The 24125-nt window shown below is 35.7% G+C and overlaps 1 protein-coding gene across 1 annotated transcript in view; it reads right to left on the bottom strand.

The window, feature by feature from the left end:
* Positions 1–24125, bottom strand: part of DOK6 (docking protein 6) — a 268016-nt gene that overhangs the window by 32973 nt on the left and 210918 nt on the right. The window contains exon 7 of the mRNA XM_029959396.1: positions 9159–9276. Within this exon, the coding sequence (XP_029815256.1) occupies positions 9159–9276 (118 nt within the window). The remainder of the gene's footprint in view (positions 1–9158; positions 9277–24125) is intronic.

Below are 24125 nucleotides of genomic sequence, written 5' to 3'. Positions count from 1 at the left end.
AAGGGATGAAAAACTGCCGAGCTATGTCTCAGAATTAAATACCTGCTCTGATGAATAGGGAATAATGAGACAGTTGACAATACTGAATGAAATACATTTTCATATCCTAACCCAAACCTGATTATCCTTTCCATCATAAAATGTCTGTGACATCAAATGTTTGGTGATGATAGGACTGCCATCTCACAAACAGAAACCCCGCAAACCTGTCGAGACATCCTGGAACAGAATAACAGCAATAATGGACAAAAACAAGTGGCCACAATCTGTCAACAACCAATCATTTAAATTGAGGTTGCATTTACAACAATTACAATGAGAATAGGACTTTTCAAATTAAAAGATTCGACACTTATGTAAACTGAGTCTGAATCTTATTTTCAGCAACAACATTACTTGGGAATATTCCCAAAACCTGGCATGTCCAAATATGAAACGAGGAGGTAGAATGCACATTTTGGGTACCTGCATTCCTGGTTTGATGCCATCAGTCCATAACCAAGAAACTAGAAATCTGACAACTTCCCATTAGTCATCATGCAGAAATCTTACTAAAAAAGCAAAACTCATTCCTATTCTAGCAAAAAGTTAGGCAAGCATATGGAGACACAGGTGCTACTCTGGCATGTGCGTAATAAGTATTTAGGAAGAAAATATTTTGTTATTGTTATCTATTTATACAGATGTGTGGAAAAGTGGCAAAATGAGGTAAAAATGAAAACTTGCTTCATGTAATTTTCGCTAACTTCCATGGAGAAGAACCATACCCAGTAATGACAACTTTAGAGAATTTCAGTACAGAAAAGAATAAAGCCTATAGCATTTTAATGCTTAATTAGTGAAATGTAAAAACAATAAGCAGTGTTGTAAGCCAGGAGAAGGGTATTTTTCTTCAAAGTTGAAACCAAACAGCTGATAAAAATCCTATTTTAATTATATTTCATTCAGGAAAGTCAAAACATATGGTATAGCCATAACTAACTAGCCATGTGTCTTCTTCGTGTTGAAAACACACCTTTACACAATTCTCAACTAAAGTATTTAAGTCATAAAGGAGACACTTTGAGTGCATGATGACAGTGACTATAAGTAAGTGGCACCTATTTAGCTCATATAAAGCAGCTTTGGAACATCCTGCAGTGGCTGTTTGGGCTCAAAAGAGTTTGGAGAGAGAAAATGAAACATTACTGACAGTGGCACTCCCCACCAAACACCGTCTACCCACAGGGACAGAGATGGGTTGGACAAGACCCTGCTTTCTATCCTGCATGGGAATGAAAGTACAAGGAGAACAAGAGACAGACAGAAGATGCATCCTTAGTTTCTCAGTCAACACAGCTAGGGCAGAACAGCCTCACTGGCACAGGGCAACGAGCTGTGCCTCACTGGTGGTTTTCCATCACTTTCTTTTGCTGGGTTTAGGAGTGGCATTACTGCCCACCAGAGGAGACAGGACACTGCTGGGAACACAGCCACCCATGCCAGTTTACATCACACACACTACCAGATCAGAGAAAACAGTCTTGGTGCAGTTCCTCTGCATGTAAACTTGGTCTAGTGACAATAACATAAATAATTATGTAATTAAAAAGAGTAATAGAGAATCTTATAATTTTATCCCTACTCTGCTTTGACACTTATAATGTAAATTCCAGAGCATCCAACTCCAGTTCCTACCAAATCCTTTCTCTCTCTTGTATTTTCTTTTGTTCCATATAGCTTTATAACAGAATATTTAATTTTTTCTTAAACTCAGGGCAATGAACCTTTCATTAAAATCCTTTCCCAGAAAGCATCTTCAAAGAATTTTGAAGGATAAACAAACATCCAGCAGCTAAACAGCAAACTTGCTTCTAGTATTCAAACATGGAACAGCAAGGAGTTGGAAGACTTCAGTTTTGGAAAAGATGAAAAACTTTTACTTTAGTGAAATCTTGCTAACTCTGCATTGGGAGGACATTTCCTTTGTTATTCATAGTTCCTATTTCTGTGAAATTTATCTTAGTTTCTTACAATGTATCATTTTGATCAAATAAAAAGTTGGCAGGATATAAAAAATCACCAAGATGAAAAGGCTTTTTTGAACAAATAGAGAATGAAAGACATTCTAAGATTTTTTGAACATTTTTTTTCCTCTCTACTGAATAATACTATGATTTTTAATCAGTTCTGCACAGCTGAAATTCACTATGGAGATATAAAGATCATATTCTTATGGCTTGATTAAACTGAACATACTGAGTAGAGTGTCCATGGGGCTTAAATTGGCCTTACCATGAAAATAAATAGGTCTGTACTAGCAACAGACTATATGTCATGTGCCACAAATATTGTCACCATAATTTTGTTGTAATTAGTAAAGTGAGATACATGTAAAAGAAAATCTTACAGAAACTGAAGGTTAATGTATTTGAGATTGTATGATGCTCCTTCTATAAAAAAGATACGTTTTAAACTTCCAAATAATCAAATAAGAATCAATGTCATGCCACTCTACACAAGCTGTTAAATATACATTTATATGATCCTACTTTATGTTATAAAGATTAGAACATGAAGGAGGGAGGTGGATCTTTTTTCCACTTAAAGTAGAACACAATCAATTGCACTTGACATCCTTCAGCTTGGCTTCTTTCCCTGTTGCTGCTGGTACAGCTGGTATTATTAATATTCTCCCACTCTTCCTGTTACACAGCTTATTTTCAAACTTACATTTTTTCTAGTTTATAAAACATTTTTATGAACACATTCTACTGAAGTGTCAATTTCAGTATTTTTTTCCTTAATGTAATAATTAATGAAAGAAAAAGAAGTATAGCCAGGTACTGCAAAGAAATACTAAAGAAAACACATCTTTTTGCCCAGGTATTTTTTTCACAAATATTCAGGCTTCCCCTCACCCCAAATTGTCTTAAAGAGGGTTTAATCATTCATGACTTTGGGTAATCATTTAACTGGTTTGTCAGCATAGAAATAGTTCAATTTGTTTGAAATTACAAAAATGAACTGACAATTCTTTTGATTCTAAGTGTGATAACATATTTAACACAAAATCAGACAGTCATAGCTAGAGCAGTCTAGATTTATTGGTGAAACGATTTAATAGAAAAAAGCAATTCTCACAAAATTGATCTTTCAAAAAGTATTTCAATTTTCTCTTTGATATAAGATTGCAAACCTTTCTTCTTCAGACAACCCATCACTAGCTGGCGGCACCCATGGAGATGGTTATGCTTATTGTCCCATTACTCATATTCTTTTATTGAGTTACAGCTCTCATGATACACTGCAGGTCCTTGAATTTTATGATACAGCAAAGATCAAATGAATGTAGCACAACTGTAGTGAGTCTTAAGCAAACTCAGGGTAAAGATTCCTGGTTTCACTTAAGTTGAGCCAGAGCTCACTCTAACAGTGAGTGAGAAGCTATTATGAAGTCATTAATCTAAGACATAAAAGGAGACTTACAGCTAAGAATCTGTGTAGTTTGCACTGAAGTTTGCACATTTGTTGGTTTTTGGAGGGGAGAGGAGGCAATCAGCCAATATTTAACTGCTCTTCTTACACTGTTTGCACTTTCAGTTGTAAGTTGAGACTACAGTGACTTCTATGCTTTCTGTCTAGCACAGAATAAAGCCATTGACAAGTGATTTCACTGAAGGATCATCTTCTGAGAAAAAGGGCATCAAAATATAGGGCTTAAATGAAATCAGAACTTCTGTATTTGACAATGAAATATACTTTATGAATATTTTTGGCTTCTCCTGCCGCCCCATTTTTCACAGCTCATAACTGCAACAACCTCTTCACTCAGCAACAATTTATCTGAATGAACAGGAATATGTCAAGATACTCTTTAGAATTTGTCAGTAATTAGCTACAGCAGTCACTGTTGAACAAAATGAAATTCTTTTTTACTAGTTTCTGAGTAATACACTTCCCACTTCCAATGTGGGAATTAAAATCAGTTTAGTGATGCACTGCTTTGCACAGAAATTCAAAGCTACTGCATAAGACTCGAGAAGCACATTATACAGTCATTCTAAATAATGTAGCTCTTATGCAGTTTATACTCAGTAAGTATCTTGTTTCAGGTGTCCTTTACTCATATCTCAAATTTTATAGGCTTCATTTACTAATGTGAAAGTCCTGATGAGATTCAGCAAAGGAAATGGGAATGTGGCAGGCTATAAAGCATTTCAGCTTTAGCTGCTGGTAGACACTTAGTGAAACATTACTGAGAGATCAGGTTTATATAACAGATATATTCTAACATTTTATGTTATTCACATTATTCAGGCACCAAGATTAGATGGGGAAATGGATTCTGTACTCTGTTGCTGGGCTTATGAACAAACAATGGAAATGCCAAAATGACGAATGTTCTCCCATTCATTTTACATACTTTAATTTGCAGAAAACTGCAGAAGCCTATATGAGAACTTCCTCCAGGATTAGCTTAAAGAGGGTTGAACAGGATGATTCAAACCCCTCTAAATATTTAGCAACTCGAATATTCTCTGATTATTTTTAGTGACATATCAGAGTTTCTACTTTGAAAAGGCTGGAAACCTATGCAGGTGGGAAAAATTATTTGTGTATGACTTTGTCTCCCTTTTACATACAACACCTTTTAGCTGAATGAGTTAACACTACATGTTATCTTGCTTAAAATATAGTGGAAAAAAAAAAAAGAGAAAGAAGGGTTAGTTCTCACCTAACAAGGCCAAAAGACAAGGGGCAATGCAGGCTTGCTTACCAAGGCTGAAGAGGAGCCAGAGCTTCCCTCTGTTTTGATTTGCAAAACCAGGTTTCTTGCACCTTTAGTGTGAAATACAATAGCTAATTGTATATCAACAGCAAAATTCCTACAGACTTCGTAGAGGACATTTTTTATTTCTGTCTGGTTTTGGTTTTGATATGTACTTAGAATCTTAAGTGATGTTTCTTGCTTAAGTCTTGTCTCATTGAAGACCATAATTTTATTCCTCAGAATTCCTCACTAAATTTAAAAATACAACTCTAGTGCTTAACAGGTATCTTAGTATTTTTCTTTGTAATTTATTTACTTTGATAAGAGTTTCCAACAAAATGTGGTAATCATTTGTGATAGAACAAATAAGCATTTGTTATAAACAAACTGTGATAAGCAATTTACTGCAGAAAAAAGCATTAGTGTTCTTTTTTTAGAGGAAAACTGTAAGATGTTACAGGTGTAATTCTTACATAAATATATGCTCCTTCACATGAGTACTCTTATAGAAATGAATAGGATTGCTTATGTGAGTAGGTGTTCATCACTTTGAGCATGAATAGCAAAACCAAAGTTCAAAAAATGAGCACAAGCCAGATCAAACAACAGGAGTGACTGAAAGCATTTCTTAATTTTGAATTTCTTGGAAAAAGACCAGGCTGTAATTAGATTTTCTGAACATAATTTCCTCAGGGATTTCAATAACTGCAATACAAAAAGCTAATGAGCATTTCAATACCAAAAATTTATTTGGCCTTAATTTTATAATAATAAACAAACTGACTCTGTTTAACATTTGTATCATCCAAACTCTATAGGGCAAGAACTAGAGTTCTTCAGATAGCTGAAAATTCAGTCTACTGAAATCTCCCTTTTTCATCCTAAGTGAATTTAAAGCCCTAAAAAAAAAAGGATTTATTCTCTTTAATATCTTTTATTGTATAAAAACACATGTGCTTTGTTTGTCAATTTTAAATATCTTGTGTAGCAGTGCTAAATTTTATGCCAGGTATTAGCAACAAACGAAAGGAAACACATAGGGTATTTTTTTCCCATGCTTATATGGCTCTTGTATTTTTTTCTTCTTAAGTATGATTTCAGTCAACAAGGTTAATCGTGGCTTCTAATTTTCATGCTTTTGTAGATCTTGATGTATAGGGTGCATAACATAGCAATGAACACTTATCTTCTGTTAGGCTCAAATTCTTTATTCTTTATTATATTTATGAAAATGTACAATTCATTTATGTCATACTCATGTATGCACAAAAATGGTGTAGAGATCTTTTTCTTTTTTTTCTCTCTTAGTTAAGTTATTTTTTGATTAAAAATATGTAAGGACACTATTTAATTTCTGAACTGTAATTAAAGGCAATATATACACTTTAGAAAGAGGCATCGTGATTTGTAAAGCCATGGCTATCAATTGGGATTTTAAGTGAAATCACTCCAACACAGAAGTTTAGATCAGAATTTCACCTGATAACTGCGCTATTTTTTGGCATGGCAGCAATTCCCCTTTTTATTGTGCAGTGCTGAGGCTTGTCCCATGTCCAATATGACATCAGACAGAGAGGAAAGGCGACAGGCAGTACTGAAAGGGCAGCACTGTGTCAGCTAATGAGGCCCCACGTCACAACCTCCACAGCCGCTGCAGATCACAGATGGAAACTGTCCAACCTGCAGCACTGCACTGTGAAATTTGAAGAGAATGCTGGTAGTGATGTGCTGACACTGGTAAGAAACAACCACCAAGTTGTTCCAATTGACAAGATTAGACAACTAAATTGCTTTTATCTCAGTAGTGCAATCAAGAACTGAAAGAGTGCAAGGAAGGTGCAAATGGAAGAAAAGCTGTACAAAGATAGAAACCAGCCCATCTCATTTTAAGATATTTTGCACAACCTGTGTTCATTCAGTACTATTATTCAGTGTGTTAGTCTCTACAGGTTTTTACATGTATTTTCATGGGCTAATGGAGGGTGATAGACCCAATACCCATTTATTGAATTACCTTTTCTCATCTGAAATGTAGTCTTTAAAAAACCAAAAACCATAAAACCCCCTACCTTCTTACTCCATAGCGTATTCATTAACAGACCAACTCACACTACTAATTAAGTTAAATCTGACTGCTAAATAACTCCCAAAGAGCCAATTTATCTCAGGTAGTATGAGCACATATTCATTTCTTCTTGTACATCACCAGCTGTTATTAATTAAATTCTGGTCACTTCAGACTGCAAGTTTGAAATATGGAAATATGGAAACACTTGCACTTAACAGTGAGCTCAGCTATTACTTTACTGATATTGATAGTTGTCTGAATAGAGGTAGACACCACTCCAGTTATTTCATTTCAGAGTTTGTGAGATATTTAGAGGTATGTGGGAAAATTCCAAATTTGTTTCTTGAATGTACGAAGCTTTGTCATAAATGTCTATGCAGTGCAGAACTACGTTTGACAGATTACCCTCTAAAGAAAACATCTTCTTTCTGAGAGGACATACACCCTTTGAAGCTCAGAGGAGATCACAGCAGCAGAAAGTGAGTTTTTCCCTCTGCAACAGCCCCTCTCAGCTGGCTGCTGTAATAAGGTGAGGGTTGAAGTGATGCTCACAATCTGCTTCCTTGCTACCCACCTCACACCCACATCTATGAAGCTTCTGTGGGCTGATGCTTTGACAACCCTGCAGTGCAAAGACTACCAGCATGACAAGGTATTAGGAGGAAAAGGTGTACTTTGAGCTCCCTTCAGTTTCTGTACTAATACATTGCATTTAATTAGTCATTGCAGCAGAAAGAAGGTTAAAGGAGATCTTCATTACAGATAATGAATAATGTTCTGGCATGGAAGAATTTTGCAACCAGAAGGAGAAAAAGTTGTCCTGTGAATGCATTTCCTAGCCCACTGGTAAGACTGAATTAATCTCTTCTGAAATCAACTACACTTTCTTAAGTCACCATAGTACATATGATGAAAATCATATGTAAATAAAAATCTTAAGTTCTGAAATATTTATTAGTCCCATGTTTCAGTGCAAGTGTTAATAAAATCTGCATACTTCCAGAAAGTAAAATTCTCACATTTTTATTAATACACTTTCAATATGTTGAATCCCACACAGCTACATGGTATAGATATTGAACTATTACTTCATATAAAAAAGTTTTGCTTTCCCTCATTTTGAAGGCCATTTATAAGAAAAGAAAGATTGTAGAGAATGAACATAACACATTTACTGTCTTGTTGATGAAGAAAAGACACATCAAGAACACAAGGGGAACTCTAACATCTCTACTAATAAACTTCCTTTTGCATTCTAATTGAGTCCATGAAAAAATACCACTGATACGATGAATATTTTTAAGGTGATGTACAAGTAATTTTTTTTGCCCAAACAACTTCTAGAAAATTATTTTATTTTTTTTCCATTACTGGTATTTAAACGTAAGACTATGACCGTGATTAGAAATTAACTTTGTCTTTGTTCTATGGGGGATGATGGGAAACAAATGCTTTACCCTTTAATGAGTCACCCATTGAACTCACAGCTCACCTGCTGGTTTTAATTTATGCGATAATTTACAAAACAAAACATTTCATGTCTTTCATCTATATACTGCATTTCACTTATTTTTATGAAAATATTACCCTTTTTTGCACAGGATACTCTTGTTTGTGAGCAGTTTCTAACCTCCTATCAAAATGTAAAATGCTTATGCAAATACATTATTAAGAAAGAAATGAAACAAAATCCTTAATGCCTTTAGAAGTTTACAAAGGAATATGTTTATGAAAGGCTATTTTTAAAAGGTCTACATTTAAAATGTAACAATAATTTAAGTTTCCTAAAAGATACAAATCAATTTCAGCTTAAGAGCAGTGAATTATCATCATCAAGTTTTGTTAATTATAGCATTTAAAGGCTTAAGCAAATCTAAACATGTGATAGAAAACTGGAGACAGAAAAAGACGATGTCTATACAGAAGACCTATAACCAAGAATAGCTCTTATTCCTAGAATTACTTTGTTTTAATCTTGCAACTCATATAGCCACTTTATGTAGATTTAATTAGGCACCCTGAGGTTGCCCAAATACTTGCCCCATCTTATTGGAAGAAAATACTAAAACAACCTGACATTCATTAGCTACTGAGAAGCTACACTGAGCCAAATTGTCTATCCAGCTTTATGTGGTGATTCTGGGAATAATTTTCATCATTAGTTTACAAAATGGCTAAAAGAAACCTGTTTTATGTAAATTTGGGAATCCTGCTGAGGTTCCCGACAACTGATAAAGTGAAATGGAGAGAAAATAACCAGTGCAAATAAAAAGCAATTTTCATGAATTCTGGTCAAATGGAAAGAAGCTAATGGACATGGCATTAGAAGCAACTTGCCTTGTAAACTGTAGATTTCTCCAACGCTGTTCTGCCGGGTGATGTGGTGCCAATATGCACTACGAGGAAGTGAGATCGACTTGGATAAAGTCATTGGTTCAGACAGACTGGTCTGGAGCTAAAAGCCAAAGCAAACATAAATGGAAGATCATACATAAGCATAATTGATAGACAATCTCAAAACTGTAAATTGAACCTATGTTGTCATGAAGATACTATTTCCTGAGTTACCATGGGTTTTATACAATCATTTGAACTGTGTTATAAGCATCAGCATCGTGAATGGTCAGGAAAAAGCTGCAAAAGTGTGTCTAAATATATAGGTTGATTAGCACAGGTTAATATTAGGACATCAGAACACGTTCCTATTTATCTACAACTATTCTTATTGCTGCCAGAAGTTTTTTTATTTTCTTCTTTAACTTTATGATAATGATGGATTAGCATATGCCTGAAATCTTAAGCCCCTCTACAATCACATTTCTTTTTGGTCATTTAGCCTGCACATTGGATTGAATAACCAGAAAGATGCTAAGAGAGAATCTGAGACAACCAGCAGAGAATTAGCAATGAAGAGTCATTAATCTCCTAATCCTCCTTCGAAGGGGAGGCATCTCATCACCAGTAGCAGCCTCCAGCCTCAAGAGCAAATTTTCCTAGTCAGGGGGACTTCATGTAACTGAAATAGTGAATTGCATGGTAACTGTACATGAGCTACAACACAGAAACCTGATAGGAGGAATGTAAGCCTTATTAAAGATCTCTGTCTCCAACAAACTATTGATGTGACTAAGCTATAGACAAAAAAGATACAGGAAGGATTAAAGCATTCTGGATATTCCTGTATAAGTTATGCTTTCTGTGTCTAGAAGAAATTAGAATGCATCTGCAAATTCTTTATATCTCTGGCTTTACAGAATATAAAATATGATCAATAATTTTTGGGATCTAACAAATCATTATAACATTGTGGGAATAATTTTTTTCAGAGGATATCTGGAAGGATCAACACTGAAGGACCAATTATGTTTGAAGATTTAGAATGGAAAACTTAGTTTCAGGAGTGGCACCAGGATGATGAGAGTGGCACTCTGAAAGGGTGTGCTTGGAAACATTTCCTAGAGTTCAGCTACAGAGCAGAAGGTATTTAGGTCTAGACCATTTACTGCAGGCTAGTGATTAACTCCTAGGGGTTCCTCATTCAGAATCATAATGCCAAATTAAAAAAGCTCTTTTTATCTGTACAAACTCATGTTATTCTGTAATTTAAAACAAACAAACAAACAAACAAAACACAAAAACCCCAAAAACTTTTAGAGACAGTATCCACACAAAGATCTAAAATTATTTAAATTTTGAGTATTAACACACACTGACGTGTGGCATATATTTTGTTTCAGATCAATCTGCTGTAATTACTTCTGTTGTTGTTTTCTTGAGAACTGTCATCAAAATTACTCCCTGTCTACAGCTAATGTCTTTTCTGCTCATTTATAGCCAAGTATTACATTTCAGCTGTTGCTAGTGCAGATCATCACTGGAAGATATTTAATATCAAGTAAAGAGCTTGCAAAAACATTTCCTCCATTAAAAAAGAAGTTTAAAATCCTTATCACAAGAATTCTATTTTTAGGGAGAGTGGAGGATTTAAAGTTTACTGACGCACAGAATTTCCTTTATTGTAGAGATCAGAACGATAACAAACCTTCTAAATTATTTTACCGTATTAGTATAGCAAGGGTAACAAGGGTAATTTTGTTGAGTAAGAAAATTACATAAATCATCTAACTTCAGTTTACAGGTGATTTATTCATAATTTATTCACCCAAAAGGTAAATTAAAGTCTTGACACAATGAGCAAAACTTTTTCCTTGCATGCATTCTGAAAAAAACAATTCCAGTAAAGAGAACCATGTTGACTCGAGTTTATCATCTTAAAGCTAAATCCATGGACTGAAAGGAAGTGATTTAACTTGTATCATTATTCCTGATCTGGGGTAATTAGTTCCTGCCTGATCTGACCAATACTGATGCAGAAGAACTTTATTTGTAAACATTAAAGCTTTGGAAGAATAAAAAAAAAAAAATCTGTTCTCATTATAAAATAAGGTAAGAACTGCTCTAGTGCAGAAGATTGCACTGCAAGCATTCGCAGTACTTTGTTTCCTCAGATTCTCTAATTAAAGAACAACTTCTGATACCACCTTTTGGATAAGAAGTATCACCATATGTTAACTGCAGTAGAACCAGATGAATCATATTTCTTTGGTGGCTCCATAGAGAAAAAATGTAATTTCTGGTTTATTAAAATATCATCTTCAGAAAAAAAATACTTTAAAATACAATGCCAATTTTGTTTTTAATTTGAGACTTTAAAATGCAAAAGTAAATGTATGGATTTGAAGACCTTATCACCTTGTATATCATATAAAGGATGATAATATAGTAGCAGCTTAAGTTGTCCTTGAAGTTATTCTTAATGAATGGTAGACTACTAGCTGTAATTTTGTTTTTACTCTGTTTTATCCATATAAAAATCACATTATTTATCAAATATAATTGACAATGACAGAATGCTTACTTCTACAAACTACTGTTTGTAAAAATATTCCTGTGTTCAAAGGAAATTGGATAATCTACTCACAAAAATCTATTTTCTCTACAGAACATCATATACATTAGACTATATGTGTTTCAGATAAAAAAAACTTGAAACCAAGGCAAAGAAAAAAGACATATAAACATCCATATTATCAATTGTTCATATACTATTGAATAGCACTTTACTATATAAATAATTATAGCTTAAACTAAAATGTAATGTACAGAGATCTACCGTTTCAAAATCCCTTTTCCCCAGCTACAAAGGAAATTCTAGTAGTTAAAGATGCTAAAATAGAAAACCAAACCAAACCAACAACTTGTAAATCAGGAAAGATTTACAGAACTGTTTAATTCTTAAAAAATTAGGTGCTCAGGTTCAAGACCTCTGGTGTTTCAGACCAGTGAAAGACATCACGCCCATAAGTTCAGAGACTTCGTGCTAGATCCTTTTCATTTTTTTACTGTGCCTCAGAATAAAAGAATTAGCTTCTCTTTTATACATTTTTGACCCAGTTAACTCAAAAAGAGAACTTTGCACTACATAATATCAAGTAAATAACCTTTAAATTTTCTTCTTTTCTCAAATCATGTAGAGCATCAGTTTCCTGCACATATTTCTTTCTGTTCTTAATTTAACATAAATATAACAGCTAAAAATATATTTTAAAAAATTTCACCTATTTCATAAAGCCTATTTACCATGTAGAAAATCAACATCTCTGAGTATGGATCTCTTCTTACGTAACAGGCCAATGTTCAGCTGTTTCTCCCAACACTGACACATTTTCCTCAGGAACTGACAAAACAAGCTTAGGTGCATTAGCATCAACTGTACAGAAAGGGCCCATAATGGCAGAGGTAGCACAGACACACAGAAGAGATAAATGTTTTGATCTGGGAATGAATTTGAAACTATTCTGCAGCTCTACTCTGCTCTGCTGAGACCCCACCTGTAGTACTGAGCCCAGGTCTTGAGTCCTCAGTATAAAAAGGACAGGGATTTGCTGGAGCACATCCAGAGGTGGGACACAAAAATGATCAGAGGGCTGAAATATCTCTCCTATGAAGACAGACTGAGACAATTGGAGTTGTTCAGCCTGGAGAAAAGAAAGTTTCAGGGAGATCTTACTGTGGCCTTTCAGTACTTTAAGTGGTCTTATAAGAAAGATGGGGCAGACATTTTAGTATACATTTAGCCTGCTGTAATAGGACAAGGGGTAAAAAGAGAGTAAACTTAAATTGGACATGAGGAAGAGATTTTTTATGACGGGGGTGGTAAGGTTGCCCGGAGAGGTGGTGGATGCCCCATTCCTGGTCACATTCAAGGTCAAGTTGGACAGGGCTTTGAGCAACCTAGTTGAAGATGTCCCTACTTATTGCAGGGGTGTTGCACTAGATGACCTTTAAAGCTCCCTTCCAACCCAAAGCATTCTATGATTTCACTGAGGGTTGTTTTGCTGTGTTTCATCTATGTACTCACCTCAATCTTTGGTATCTAGATATAGAAATATGGAGGAAAGTAAAAGCAGTGTACCAAATTAAACATACATAATATAGTAACATAGCATTAAACAAAACATGCATCTAGAATGAAGAAGGTGCATCCAGAACTTATGAGGGAGGAAGTGGTGATGGAATTAGAACTTAGGTTAAAAGAAAAGTAGAAATGCATACATCAAAACCACATCAACTCAGGGATTTTTTTAGTGGGAAAATAAGAAAAATCCATTACTGAGGAATTTTTATCTAGCATAAAATAATAGTAGTTAGCTTTCCTTTATTTCCTTCTGAATCTGTCTTTGATAAAATACCTTTCACATAGTGAACATTACATTTCTTTCTCATACATCTCATGCAATATGCAAATCCAAATATCTAAATATTAAGTCATATGAAGCCTTTGATTTGCCAATGACAACTTGATAATTCTTAAAGGTCTATTTGATTAAAACAGAACCAAAAAATAGTAAGTCTATTAATGTGTCACTGTAAGTAGTTCCCCATAGTTTTCATTATTGTTCTTTCATGAGACAAGGCTTAAGGACCAAATTTTCTTTTAATTACCACAGGCCATCTCCATTGACTTAAATAGATTTTTTACTCAGATATCAATAATGAACACAATTCCAAGAATGGAGGCTGTTAACTGTATTAGGGTTCTGGGCTTTGATCTTTTTAGCATATTATTCTCACTCTTTTTTCTTTTTAAGTTTTTTTTCCATTAAAAATATCAAAACACTAAAGGTAACAGAAAACATATTTGGCTCAGGGAGACCAACTGAGAAATATACAGTTCTTTCCATTTTTTTTAGCCTACAATAAAGACAGTTTGCTTTTCACAGATATGCTCTGAAAATAGGTTAGTTTATTACGGATAAAAAACCCTGCCTCATTTCACATTCTCATTAATGTCTTTAAACAAATAGCAAGCGAATTAGGTCACAGAAGACTAATGAGAGTTTTAGTCTTGAAATATGAATCAAATACCATTATTTAGATTTTTTTTCTTTATAACTCTCAAGAAGGTTGCTTTGTGTGTTATGCTTTGAAGAGAAAGAGGACTTGAGAAATATATTTCACCTCTCAAGTGTCAATTAGCTGACGGTAGAATAGCATAGACTCATTTTACTGGTATCCACACTAAAATATTACTAGAGTTTAAGAATCACACTATCTAGTAGGTAGCATCAGCTGAGGTACCAGCTCAGATATCAGTTGAGTTAGAGAACAAGAAGGAGGGAAGAAGTTTTTGAGTTTTTTAAAATGTGTTTTCTCTTTTTCTCATAATGACCATAGCTTCTCAAAAGCAGCTACTGCTGCCTCACATTCCACTTGTATACTATGACCCATAGATCTATTTTACAAAAAGCAGTTCTGATCCAGTACTGTGAAGCAGATTGTTCCTTCTTAAGCACAGTTTTGCCTCTGTTTCCGTTGAAATCAATTCTGCTGCTCCAAACAATTTCTCAATTTGTCATTTTGAATTCTGTCTCTTCATTGATCCACTTCCATATTATCTTATAAATGTAAGATCTGGAAGTCTAGTAATTAGATTGTGCCTTGATCCAGAACTTCAGTGAAAATACTTAATAAAACTGGATGCAGGGTATATTCCTATGAAAGTCCAGTGAGAATATTCTTTCCTTTGGTGATGTGTTAGTAATACTCTGGTTATAATTTCCCTATAGCCCTTCATTCACCATCACTTAACTTGCTTAGAAAATAGTTATGTGTTACTTGGACTCTATTCATTACGTAAAGGTGCCTACTAATAATATAAACATCTGTAGGTTATCAGCATGCTATTTATTTGCTATGCACTGCTTTACATTTATTTTTACATTTTTATCCAGCTTTCTGTTCCTGACAGAATACACAATATTGGCAAAACCCCCACTAATATATGACCTCACAAGTCTTCTGAAAACACTTGTAGAAAAGCTAGCTGTGAAAGTAATTTGAGTGATGTCAGCCTCTATAATATATTTCTAGCATTTGGATTTTCAGTAGCGGTTCCAGACTTGCTATTACCTTTTAGAGAGTTACTTAATCAATTATGGAGGAAAAAAAATCAAACTAGTAACACTGCTTTGCAATGCCAAGGTGGATGATGATTACTCTTTGGTGGTGAATAACATTATCTGTGAATAACAAAGCAATGGTGAAAGGAAAGCATTCTGAAGGGAGATTCAGTGGGACTGATTTTTTTTTTTTTCTAATCTCCTTGGCCACATTATAAAGATAGAATTGGGACACTTTGCTCCTTTTCTGGTAGAAATGTGTTCGGTTCTTTTTTTTTTCCTTTCTTCTAACAGAAGCTCATAATAGATCGATGGTGTCTGACAGAATGGCTTAACATTGGAGGAAAATTAGATGGATTTTACAGCATATTGGGATTATATTTATTGAATGTCTGTAAGGTGAGTGTCTTTGCCCATATTCTATCACAACATTGTGGGTTTGTTCCTTTCATGAAAGAAGCTTCCTGCCTCTGGAAACTATACTAATTACTGTGAGGGTAGAAGGTCAGCTTCTTATATCTTTCAATGGTTTGCACCGTATTATTATACACAAGCAAATACTTTATCCATTTTTCATTGCACGAAACCATTCACTAATAAAATGGGAGATGATGCCAAGATGAATAGAGCTGAGACTATTTCAAGCCTGACTACACCAAGCCTACAAGGTCTTGGTGGAAGCAAATATAATTGAACTAATTTCTTCAAGAAATACATGGAGAATCCAGTATTGCACAGACATTATTTGAGGTTACTGATTCTTCTTTCTTTTGCCATGAAAGGAGCTTTTATGAAAGAGAGGTATTGGACAAAGGAAGAGATTTTTCAGACAGACATTTGTTGACCTGAAAATATACAGCATTTGGGGACAAGAGTGTGTAGAACTACAATATAATTTCTCCAAATAGCATCATCCAGGGCACAGTTTCCAGGTGTTAAAAGTAAAAATCTAGGATTTTTGAAGGTCCTTAGCACTGATACACTTTTTTAAAGACATGGCTCTTTCCAGAAGGGTACTGGGGATGATCAGAGCAAAAAAAATTGTTTTCACCTCTGTGCATGGGAAGATAATTTGAAGGGTGGACTATTTGGTAGATAAGGAATCAGATGGATGGATATAAGCAGACAGTTGTAGTCAATTATTCTAAGTCCAGGTGGAGGTTGGTGATGAGTGGTGTCCCTCAGGGCCCTGTCTTGGGACCAGTGCTCTTCAGTATCTTCATCAATGACATGGACAGCGAAAGCAAGTATACCCTTCAGCAAATTTGTAGATGATACAAAGCTGACCTTAGCAGCTGGCACAACAGAAGGACAGGATGTCATCCAGAAGGACCTGGACAAGCTTGAAAATTGGGCCCACAAGTACCTAATGAATTTCAACAAGTCTTAAGTGCAAGGTGCTGCACTTGGGTGGGGCAATCCCAGACATGAGTACAGACTGGGAGAACTCACTGAGAGCATCCCTGCAGAGAAAGACTTGGAGGTTCTTGCAGATGAAAAGCTGGACATGAGCCAGCTAAGTATGCCTGTAGACCAGAATGTCAAATACATCTGGGCCAGCAGGTTGAGGGAAGTGTTTCTCTCTCTGTACTCTGCCCACCTGGAGTACTCTGTCCAGCTCTAGATCCCCCAGCACAAGAAGGATGTGAATCTGTTAGAGTGGATCCAGAGGGGGCCATGAAGATCATTAGAGGGATGGAACACCTCACCAATGAACATGGGCTAAGAGAGCCTGTTTAGCCTGGAGAAGAGAAGGCTTCATCTTATCAATGTTTGTAAATACCTGAAGGGAGGGTGCAAAGAAGACAGAACCAAGCTCTTTACAGTGGTGTCCAATGACAGGACCAGGGGCAATGTGAACAAACTGAAACACAGGAGATTCGCTCTGAACACTAGGAAACACTTTTACTGTTAGGTGGCACAGATTTTCCAGGGTGGTTGTGAAGTCTCTCACCTGGTAGATATTCAAAAAAACATCTGGACATGGTCCTGGGCGACCAGCTTTGGTGGCCCTGCTTGAGCCAGGGTGGTTGGAAAAGATGACTTACAGAGGTCCCTTGCATCCTCAGCCAGTCTGTGATCATCATCTCCAAAACTATAGAGGAGGTTTTACTGAATAGGGAGAGTGCCAGATCTGTCTTCTGAACAGTGCAAGGATAAGTAAGTTGGATTTGGAAAGAACAGACTGAAATGCATTGGTTGGAGAGATCAAAGAAAGAGACTATTAACAAAGGCTGGTATTCTTCAAACAGAACAAGTGTTTTTTTGGGAATTCAACCTGACAGTTATGGTATTCCAGAAGATGCTCTTTCATGAGGTTTGTCAAGCCAAAGTTAAAAATAGTGAGGCTTGCCATCAGTGCTGACATGCAAAGTCTTGTCCTCCTTCCTCTGTCTGTTTTTCCCTCTCCTTGCTCTGCTGAGTATTCCCTTCTCTTACAAAGCTGCTAGAGTCTGACCCCAACTTGATATGCTCTGGCAAAGTCTTCAAAGTATGCAATTTTTTTGCATGGAATTACTTACCAAAAGATATGACATATCTTAAACAGGTATTTAAGACACTTGAAGTCCCAGTATTTTACTTGAGAGTACTGTAAGGACAGCCTTTCTGACTTTGCAGAAGCTGCTTTGGCCAGTTTTAGAACTGGTATGGTAGAAGTCATGGTATGAAAAAATGTCTCTCAGTGGAGAACACAAAAACACTCTTTAGCATGCAACAACAAAAGTGAAATATGGATGAACATAGACTGTCCATTCTCCCCAGTTGGCAGAACCATACTGGAAGAAGCTTGGGGCTGAAAAATCTGAATTCTAAAAAATGCTAGAATCTCCATTCACTATTCAATGCACAGTCATTTGACTTTCATTACTTCTGATGAAGTAAATGACTTGGACTTCATGAAATTTCTTATGAAGTTTTTCTTCTATTGTCTAAACCAGATCAGTAGTTTCCAATTACACATATTTGTGGAAATCACATTTCTTTTAGCTTCTTCATTTCAGTATACAGAAATTGCCAACCAATGAACTTTAATAAAATGACAGGAAGACTATTTTCTGAATACTTGCTGAAACAATAATCATCAATAACCTTTCATGAATATTCCTTATTAAGCTTATCAGTGCGTGACTCCAGTATTCAGTAACACACATAGTCTTGCTGACCTCTATTTTCTGACATTTTCAGAAGTTAGTTTTATATGTCATACAAAGACAATTGAATTAAAAAGAAGAAATAGCAAACCTGGAATACATAAAAATTACTATTAGGGAGTAAAGTCTTCTCAGATGACTCTTCAATATCTTCCAAAAGAACACATTTACTTCCTTTTAATTAGTTACTTTTAAGCATTTAAAATTCGTCTTAAATCCCACATACTGGGGCTAGTTATGTATGTGCGACGTAATGTGTTTTTGTAGGGAGAGGGCTAAAAAATATGCCTGCACATATGAACACACAAATAAATACATTAATTTAATTTAAGGAAATTTAATCGTAATTAATTTAATATTTACTTCAGCAGCTCTATTGCCTTTAGTGAGCTTTGACAGATTTAAAATCAACTGAGATGCTGGTATATAACAATAAAGGATAATTCTTTTCCACTGTGTGTGCTCATACAAAGGAATCACATCATGATCATGCATATAGATAGATATAGCCAGAGCATTCTTGACATTGCTGTTTTAAAATTGCAATAAGCAATCATTAAAAAGCAACGCACACACTTCTAAATAAATATACATAATGAAAATGGGAAATATATGGGGTTTTATAGCTGAGAAAAAACTTACAGTGAGAGACAAGATGCTCTGAATTACAATCCAAAATTCTGCATGTAAAAGAAGCTTGTGAAATTTTTGCTTCCTTACTGATGCTGCACATTAGGAATCCAGTTTAGAAAGGCGGGAGACAGGGAAGTGTTTGTTGATTGCTGTATCTTTCTACATACTTGCATCAGTCTAATAAATCCTACCATTAGCAACCTTTCTTCATCTAATTTCATTTTCAGACAAAAAATCAGTTGGCAGAAGTTGGTTGACACAGTAGAAGTTGTAGATGCATGACCATATGCCATATAACTCAAGCCCCGTGAAATCCATAGTTACCATTTAATGAAACAATCTTTTGCCTCTGTTTCAGCTTCACGAAACAAAGGAAACAGAATTATACCTGTTGCCATGGAAATCTGTAACTCCATTGCTTTTTTTTCTTCATGTAATACAAAATGTATGTAAAGGTGATCACCACACAATATGTGGGAAACATTACAGAAATGCCATCTTTTTACCAAGGATTTTATAAAACCTCTCTGGTAGTAGCAATTGCAACTTTTACACCTATGTTCTACTAGGAAATAAGAATAATGAAGAGACTACAAGTTCTTTCATTTTACAAGGAAGAACCTATGCTTATTTGTCAATGGATTTTGAATCACAAAGACTGTAGACATATGTATTCAACAGCCACTCATATGAATCCATATGAATCTTGCCTGACAGCTGCCTTTATGGAAATGGATTCTGACAGACTGAATATGCTATGAAACTAGCAGCTGAGACAGTCATAAGAAACAGAGCGATGTATGCTTCTGACATAGCACAGAAAATCTTCATTAATTCCTTGCTGCTGAATGCTGCGGAGCTGAAACATTTTTGAAAAACCTTTTCCTGCAGTTTAGATGGAACAGTACTCCACTACATTTAACATCTTTATCAACGTGGACAGTGGGACAGAATTCAACTTCGCAAATTTGGGGATGACATCAAACCAGGGGGAACAGTCAAACACTCAAAGAGGAGGAGGAACCTCAGAAAAACAGAGGAAAAGGCGTACAGGAATGTCATGAAGTTCAGCAATGACATGTTAATGCTGCAACTGGGTCAGGGCAACTGTGTGCACAAGTACAGCCTGGGGACTGACTTGCTGGGTAAAAACTTTGCCAAAAGGATCTAGTGGTCCTGGTGACAATATGAATGGCAAGCGTACATATGCAGTGATGGAGGTTAGTGACGCACTGGTCCACATTAGCAAAAGCGTGGCCAGCAGAATGGGGGAAGTCACTTTTCCCCACTATTTGGAACTTGTGAAACCACATCTGGAAGTCTAGAGACGTGCACGAAGTCTTCAGGTTTGGCCCCAGGCAAACTGGAGAGAGCCTGGCAGAGAACCACTAAGAAGCAGAATGTGAGGGATGTGTCCAGTGTTTACTCACAGTGAGAAAGCAAAGGCTAAAAGAAATCTAACTCCAGTTTTTCTCTCTCTTTTTAAAGGTATGTTGTAGAGAAGACTGTTACCAGAGATGCACTGTGAAAGGACAAGAGTTGACAGGTCACAGGCTATGGCAGGGGAAATTTGAGACACACTTAAGGAAAAATTCTTCACAAGGTGAACAGTGAAGTGCTGGCATGAGTAGCCATAATCTGCATTGTTGTGGGTATTCAAAACTTGACTGGATAAGATCCTGGGTAACTTTATCTAGTTTTGATGCCATATCTGCTTTGAACAGATAACTGGATGATCTGACCACCAGCACTCCCTTCCAATGCCAATATTTCTGATCCTATATTCAATAACTTTGAAAATCTGAGAGCTGTGCTGTGCCATTGTGTCAAACTGATGTTATTTTGCTGACTGTCGTAGCTGCACATCTTTGTATAATATAGCTACTCTAGTAAGTGAAATAATGTCAAACAAACAGCACAGGGTCTATAGTTTGTACTACTGGCTTACACTTCTCCTGAACCAGATTCCTATACAACTGATAAATAAAAACTCTTAGCATGGCCAGCATGATATGGGATATCAGTAACATGAGAACAACAACCCACAGCTGACAGAAAAAAGGAACAGAACCAATCCCTATCTGGATAGGCTTTGATAAATACATATCAAAAGACTGCATTTACTTGGAAAAGTTCCTGTATTTCAGATATGGCTTTTTTTGATACTCAATATTTGTTCTCTTCAGTCATAATCAGAAAGATAAACATAATCAGAGAGATTATCATAAATAATTTTCACATTAAAAACCCTGTCATCTTTATAAAAAGAAGTAAAAAATTGAAGACATAGGGTGAATTTCACCTAATTTTTGTCCTACCAACAGGTACCTGATGAACCAAAGCACAAAAAGCACAGGAGGGAATTACAGATTAACTTTAGGGCTGTTATGAGAATTTTTGATCCCGTTTCAGATTATTACTTTTTATAATTCTCCTGTTCTCTAAAAAACACTTTGCCCCTCTGCAAATCGTTGATAAAGAAGTTTCTTATTAGTCAGAGGCAAAGCCTTAACTATTCCCTTGGGTGATATAAAGAACTCCTAAACAGATTTGCTGAAACAGAGGAAGGCCTTGCTTGACAGGAGACACAGAATGATACTATAACTCAAAAGACTGGTGAAAACCGTATGAAAAAACCTTTTTTAGAAGTTAATTCTTCTGTGAATAAGCAATTGACTACTATTCAGGATTTGCTTTGTAATTGTTTTGTTGTTGTGCTATTCCTAGCATACAGCCGATTAGTCTATGACCTTGGGCAATTCATATGCAGTTGAATTTGGCCTTAATCTTTCTGTGCCTCATTTTACTCATTAGTATAAATATTATAATAACACCTGTCTCCTGAGAGCGTCAGATAACTTCATCAGCTTCTACTACTAATAACAGAAGCTCTATAGTTACTTCAGTTTATTTTATGAGAAACATTTTTCTGAAAATAGTAGATATGATATTAATAATAAATTAAGCCCACTGGTGATGTGCTTTCAGTATTACTTTTTACTAATACTTAAGTCAACATAACCCACTTCTCTGTTAAGAGAGTTGATGACATAAACCTACCAGCACAATTATATAAGCAAGTTGGTTTAAAGGTACACAATGCCAAACAAAACTTCCCTTCCATATTAAATGCTTCTCTGAGGTAAGTTAAGGAGAGGGCTGGGAATAGCCATAGAGGGTTCAGTCAGGCATGCAACAACTACCGTATAATTACAGTAACCATTCCTAATTTATCACTCGTATCACCTACAGCTTTCAGCAAATAAGACTGCTAAACAAATCATCTATTTTGTTCAGGGAAAAGTTTGTTGGCTCTTTATTTTCTGCATTTATGGAAACAAATATGAATTTCAGCTTGACAGTGCCTCTCCAACTACTTTTTTAGCTCTGCAAATATGCAATATTCTGTAAAGCACAAGAAAAGCAAAAAAAAAGTCACAAATGTGCTTATGTCACCAACCTTCAAATCCTCTTATATTCAAATGCAACTTCATAAAGTTGAAATAAATTATACCTGACTTTTAAGAAATAGCTCTTTAAACAGTGCCTAGAAACATAGATAGGTGGCTACAGTGATTTTTAAAGTGCTTACATGCTAAATTCTCAGGAGTTTTTGCATCTTCGGATACCTTATTATGCAAATATCTTTGCCCTGTTGCATTTAAACAAGCTAACCAGACCATAGCAGCTTAAATTGAAATACTCACAGTACAACCCAGTTGCATGCACACATATCACTGAGGTGAACAGGGAAAACAATGCTCATAGGATTCATGTATGCAGCTTTAGGATGGATTCATAGGATGCAACAGGCTCCTTGCAAATAAAAAATTGTGTTGTCTTAGTTATGAGACACATTTGCAAAACTTTTAATACAAATTTTGGTTCACCTCATAGTTTATATAAGGAGGAAGGCAGATTTCAATCTGAGTCTTAGGTAGCATGATGGACAGAAAGCTAGAAGAATACTGTAACAGTATACAAATTATTCCAGAAATTTTTAAGGAGGAAAGAATGAGAGTAATTTCTAAGTAAGGATGCACATCCATGTGGTAAGGGACTGGGATTTTAGGCCTAGGACAGATTTAGAGTATTATCTTTTTGAGAATTATCTTTTTGCATTCAAGATCATCCAGCCTTATGACGACAGATAAGAGAGATTTCAAAATTGTATCAAATTAAGAATTGAATTTTTCCCACCATACTCTGAATGAAAACCCTCATGACTACTACCACTTCAAAAAAAATCCAAAGATTTAGCTTTCAAGTGGCAAAACAACATTGAAATTACATCACCAACTACCAAAATATTTGACACACTCTTATGTAAGGATTTTCCAGCTCTGTTCTCACACCTACCCACACGACTTACCTACACACCCCACAAACCTCTATGTTGTCTGCAGTGTTTGAAACATGATGAATAGCTCTGTTCCCCCCCCACCCCGATACTCTAACACTTCCTAGAAGCAGCTGCACTAACCCTTTGTTACTATAGTGAGGATTTTCCCTATTCTGTGGTTTCATTCAAACAAACAACAAACATCCAGGAACACCAGCCACCTACAACTACACCTACACCTCGGAGAATCTTTACACCTCATCTTTACACCTCCCTCTGCCTTCGAGGTGCTGTATAGGGGCACAATGAACCCCTGCAGCTCACAGAGGAAGAGGGGGTAAAAAAGATGTTGACTCATTAAGAAAGGAATAAATGGGATGACACTTTAGTGGCTGTGGAAGTTTAAATTTCGTAGTGGGATGAAGTATTTTCTTTTAGAAAGGGAATGGCATCTGCTACATACTTTTTGAATGTTGCTGCTGTATTTTGATATGACTAATAGTCTCTGAAAAAATGCCATTGAAATAAATCTACATTCAAGACAATATTTTATTTAGAATTAAAAAAAAGGAGGTCCAGTTGGAAGAATCATTAACTGTCACCCAGTCTGAACACCCACAAACCCTCTACTTTCTTATGAAGTGGTGAATGTTGGAAATAGACTTGTGATGTAAGTTTAGCATTTACTTCATCCAAGTACACACAGGTTTTCTGA

This window comes from Manacus vitellinus, unplaced genomic scaffold (genome assembly GCF_001715985.3).
Source record: "Manacus vitellinus isolate BGI_N305 unplaced genomic scaffold, ASM171598v3 scaffold_1_pilon, whole genome shotgun sequence".
Classification (NCBI taxonomy): Eukaryota; Metazoa; Chordata; class Aves; order Passeriformes; family Pipridae; genus Manacus; species Manacus vitellinus.
Note: the sequence above shows the minus strand (reverse complement) of the source record. Positions and strands in the feature narration are given on the sequence as shown.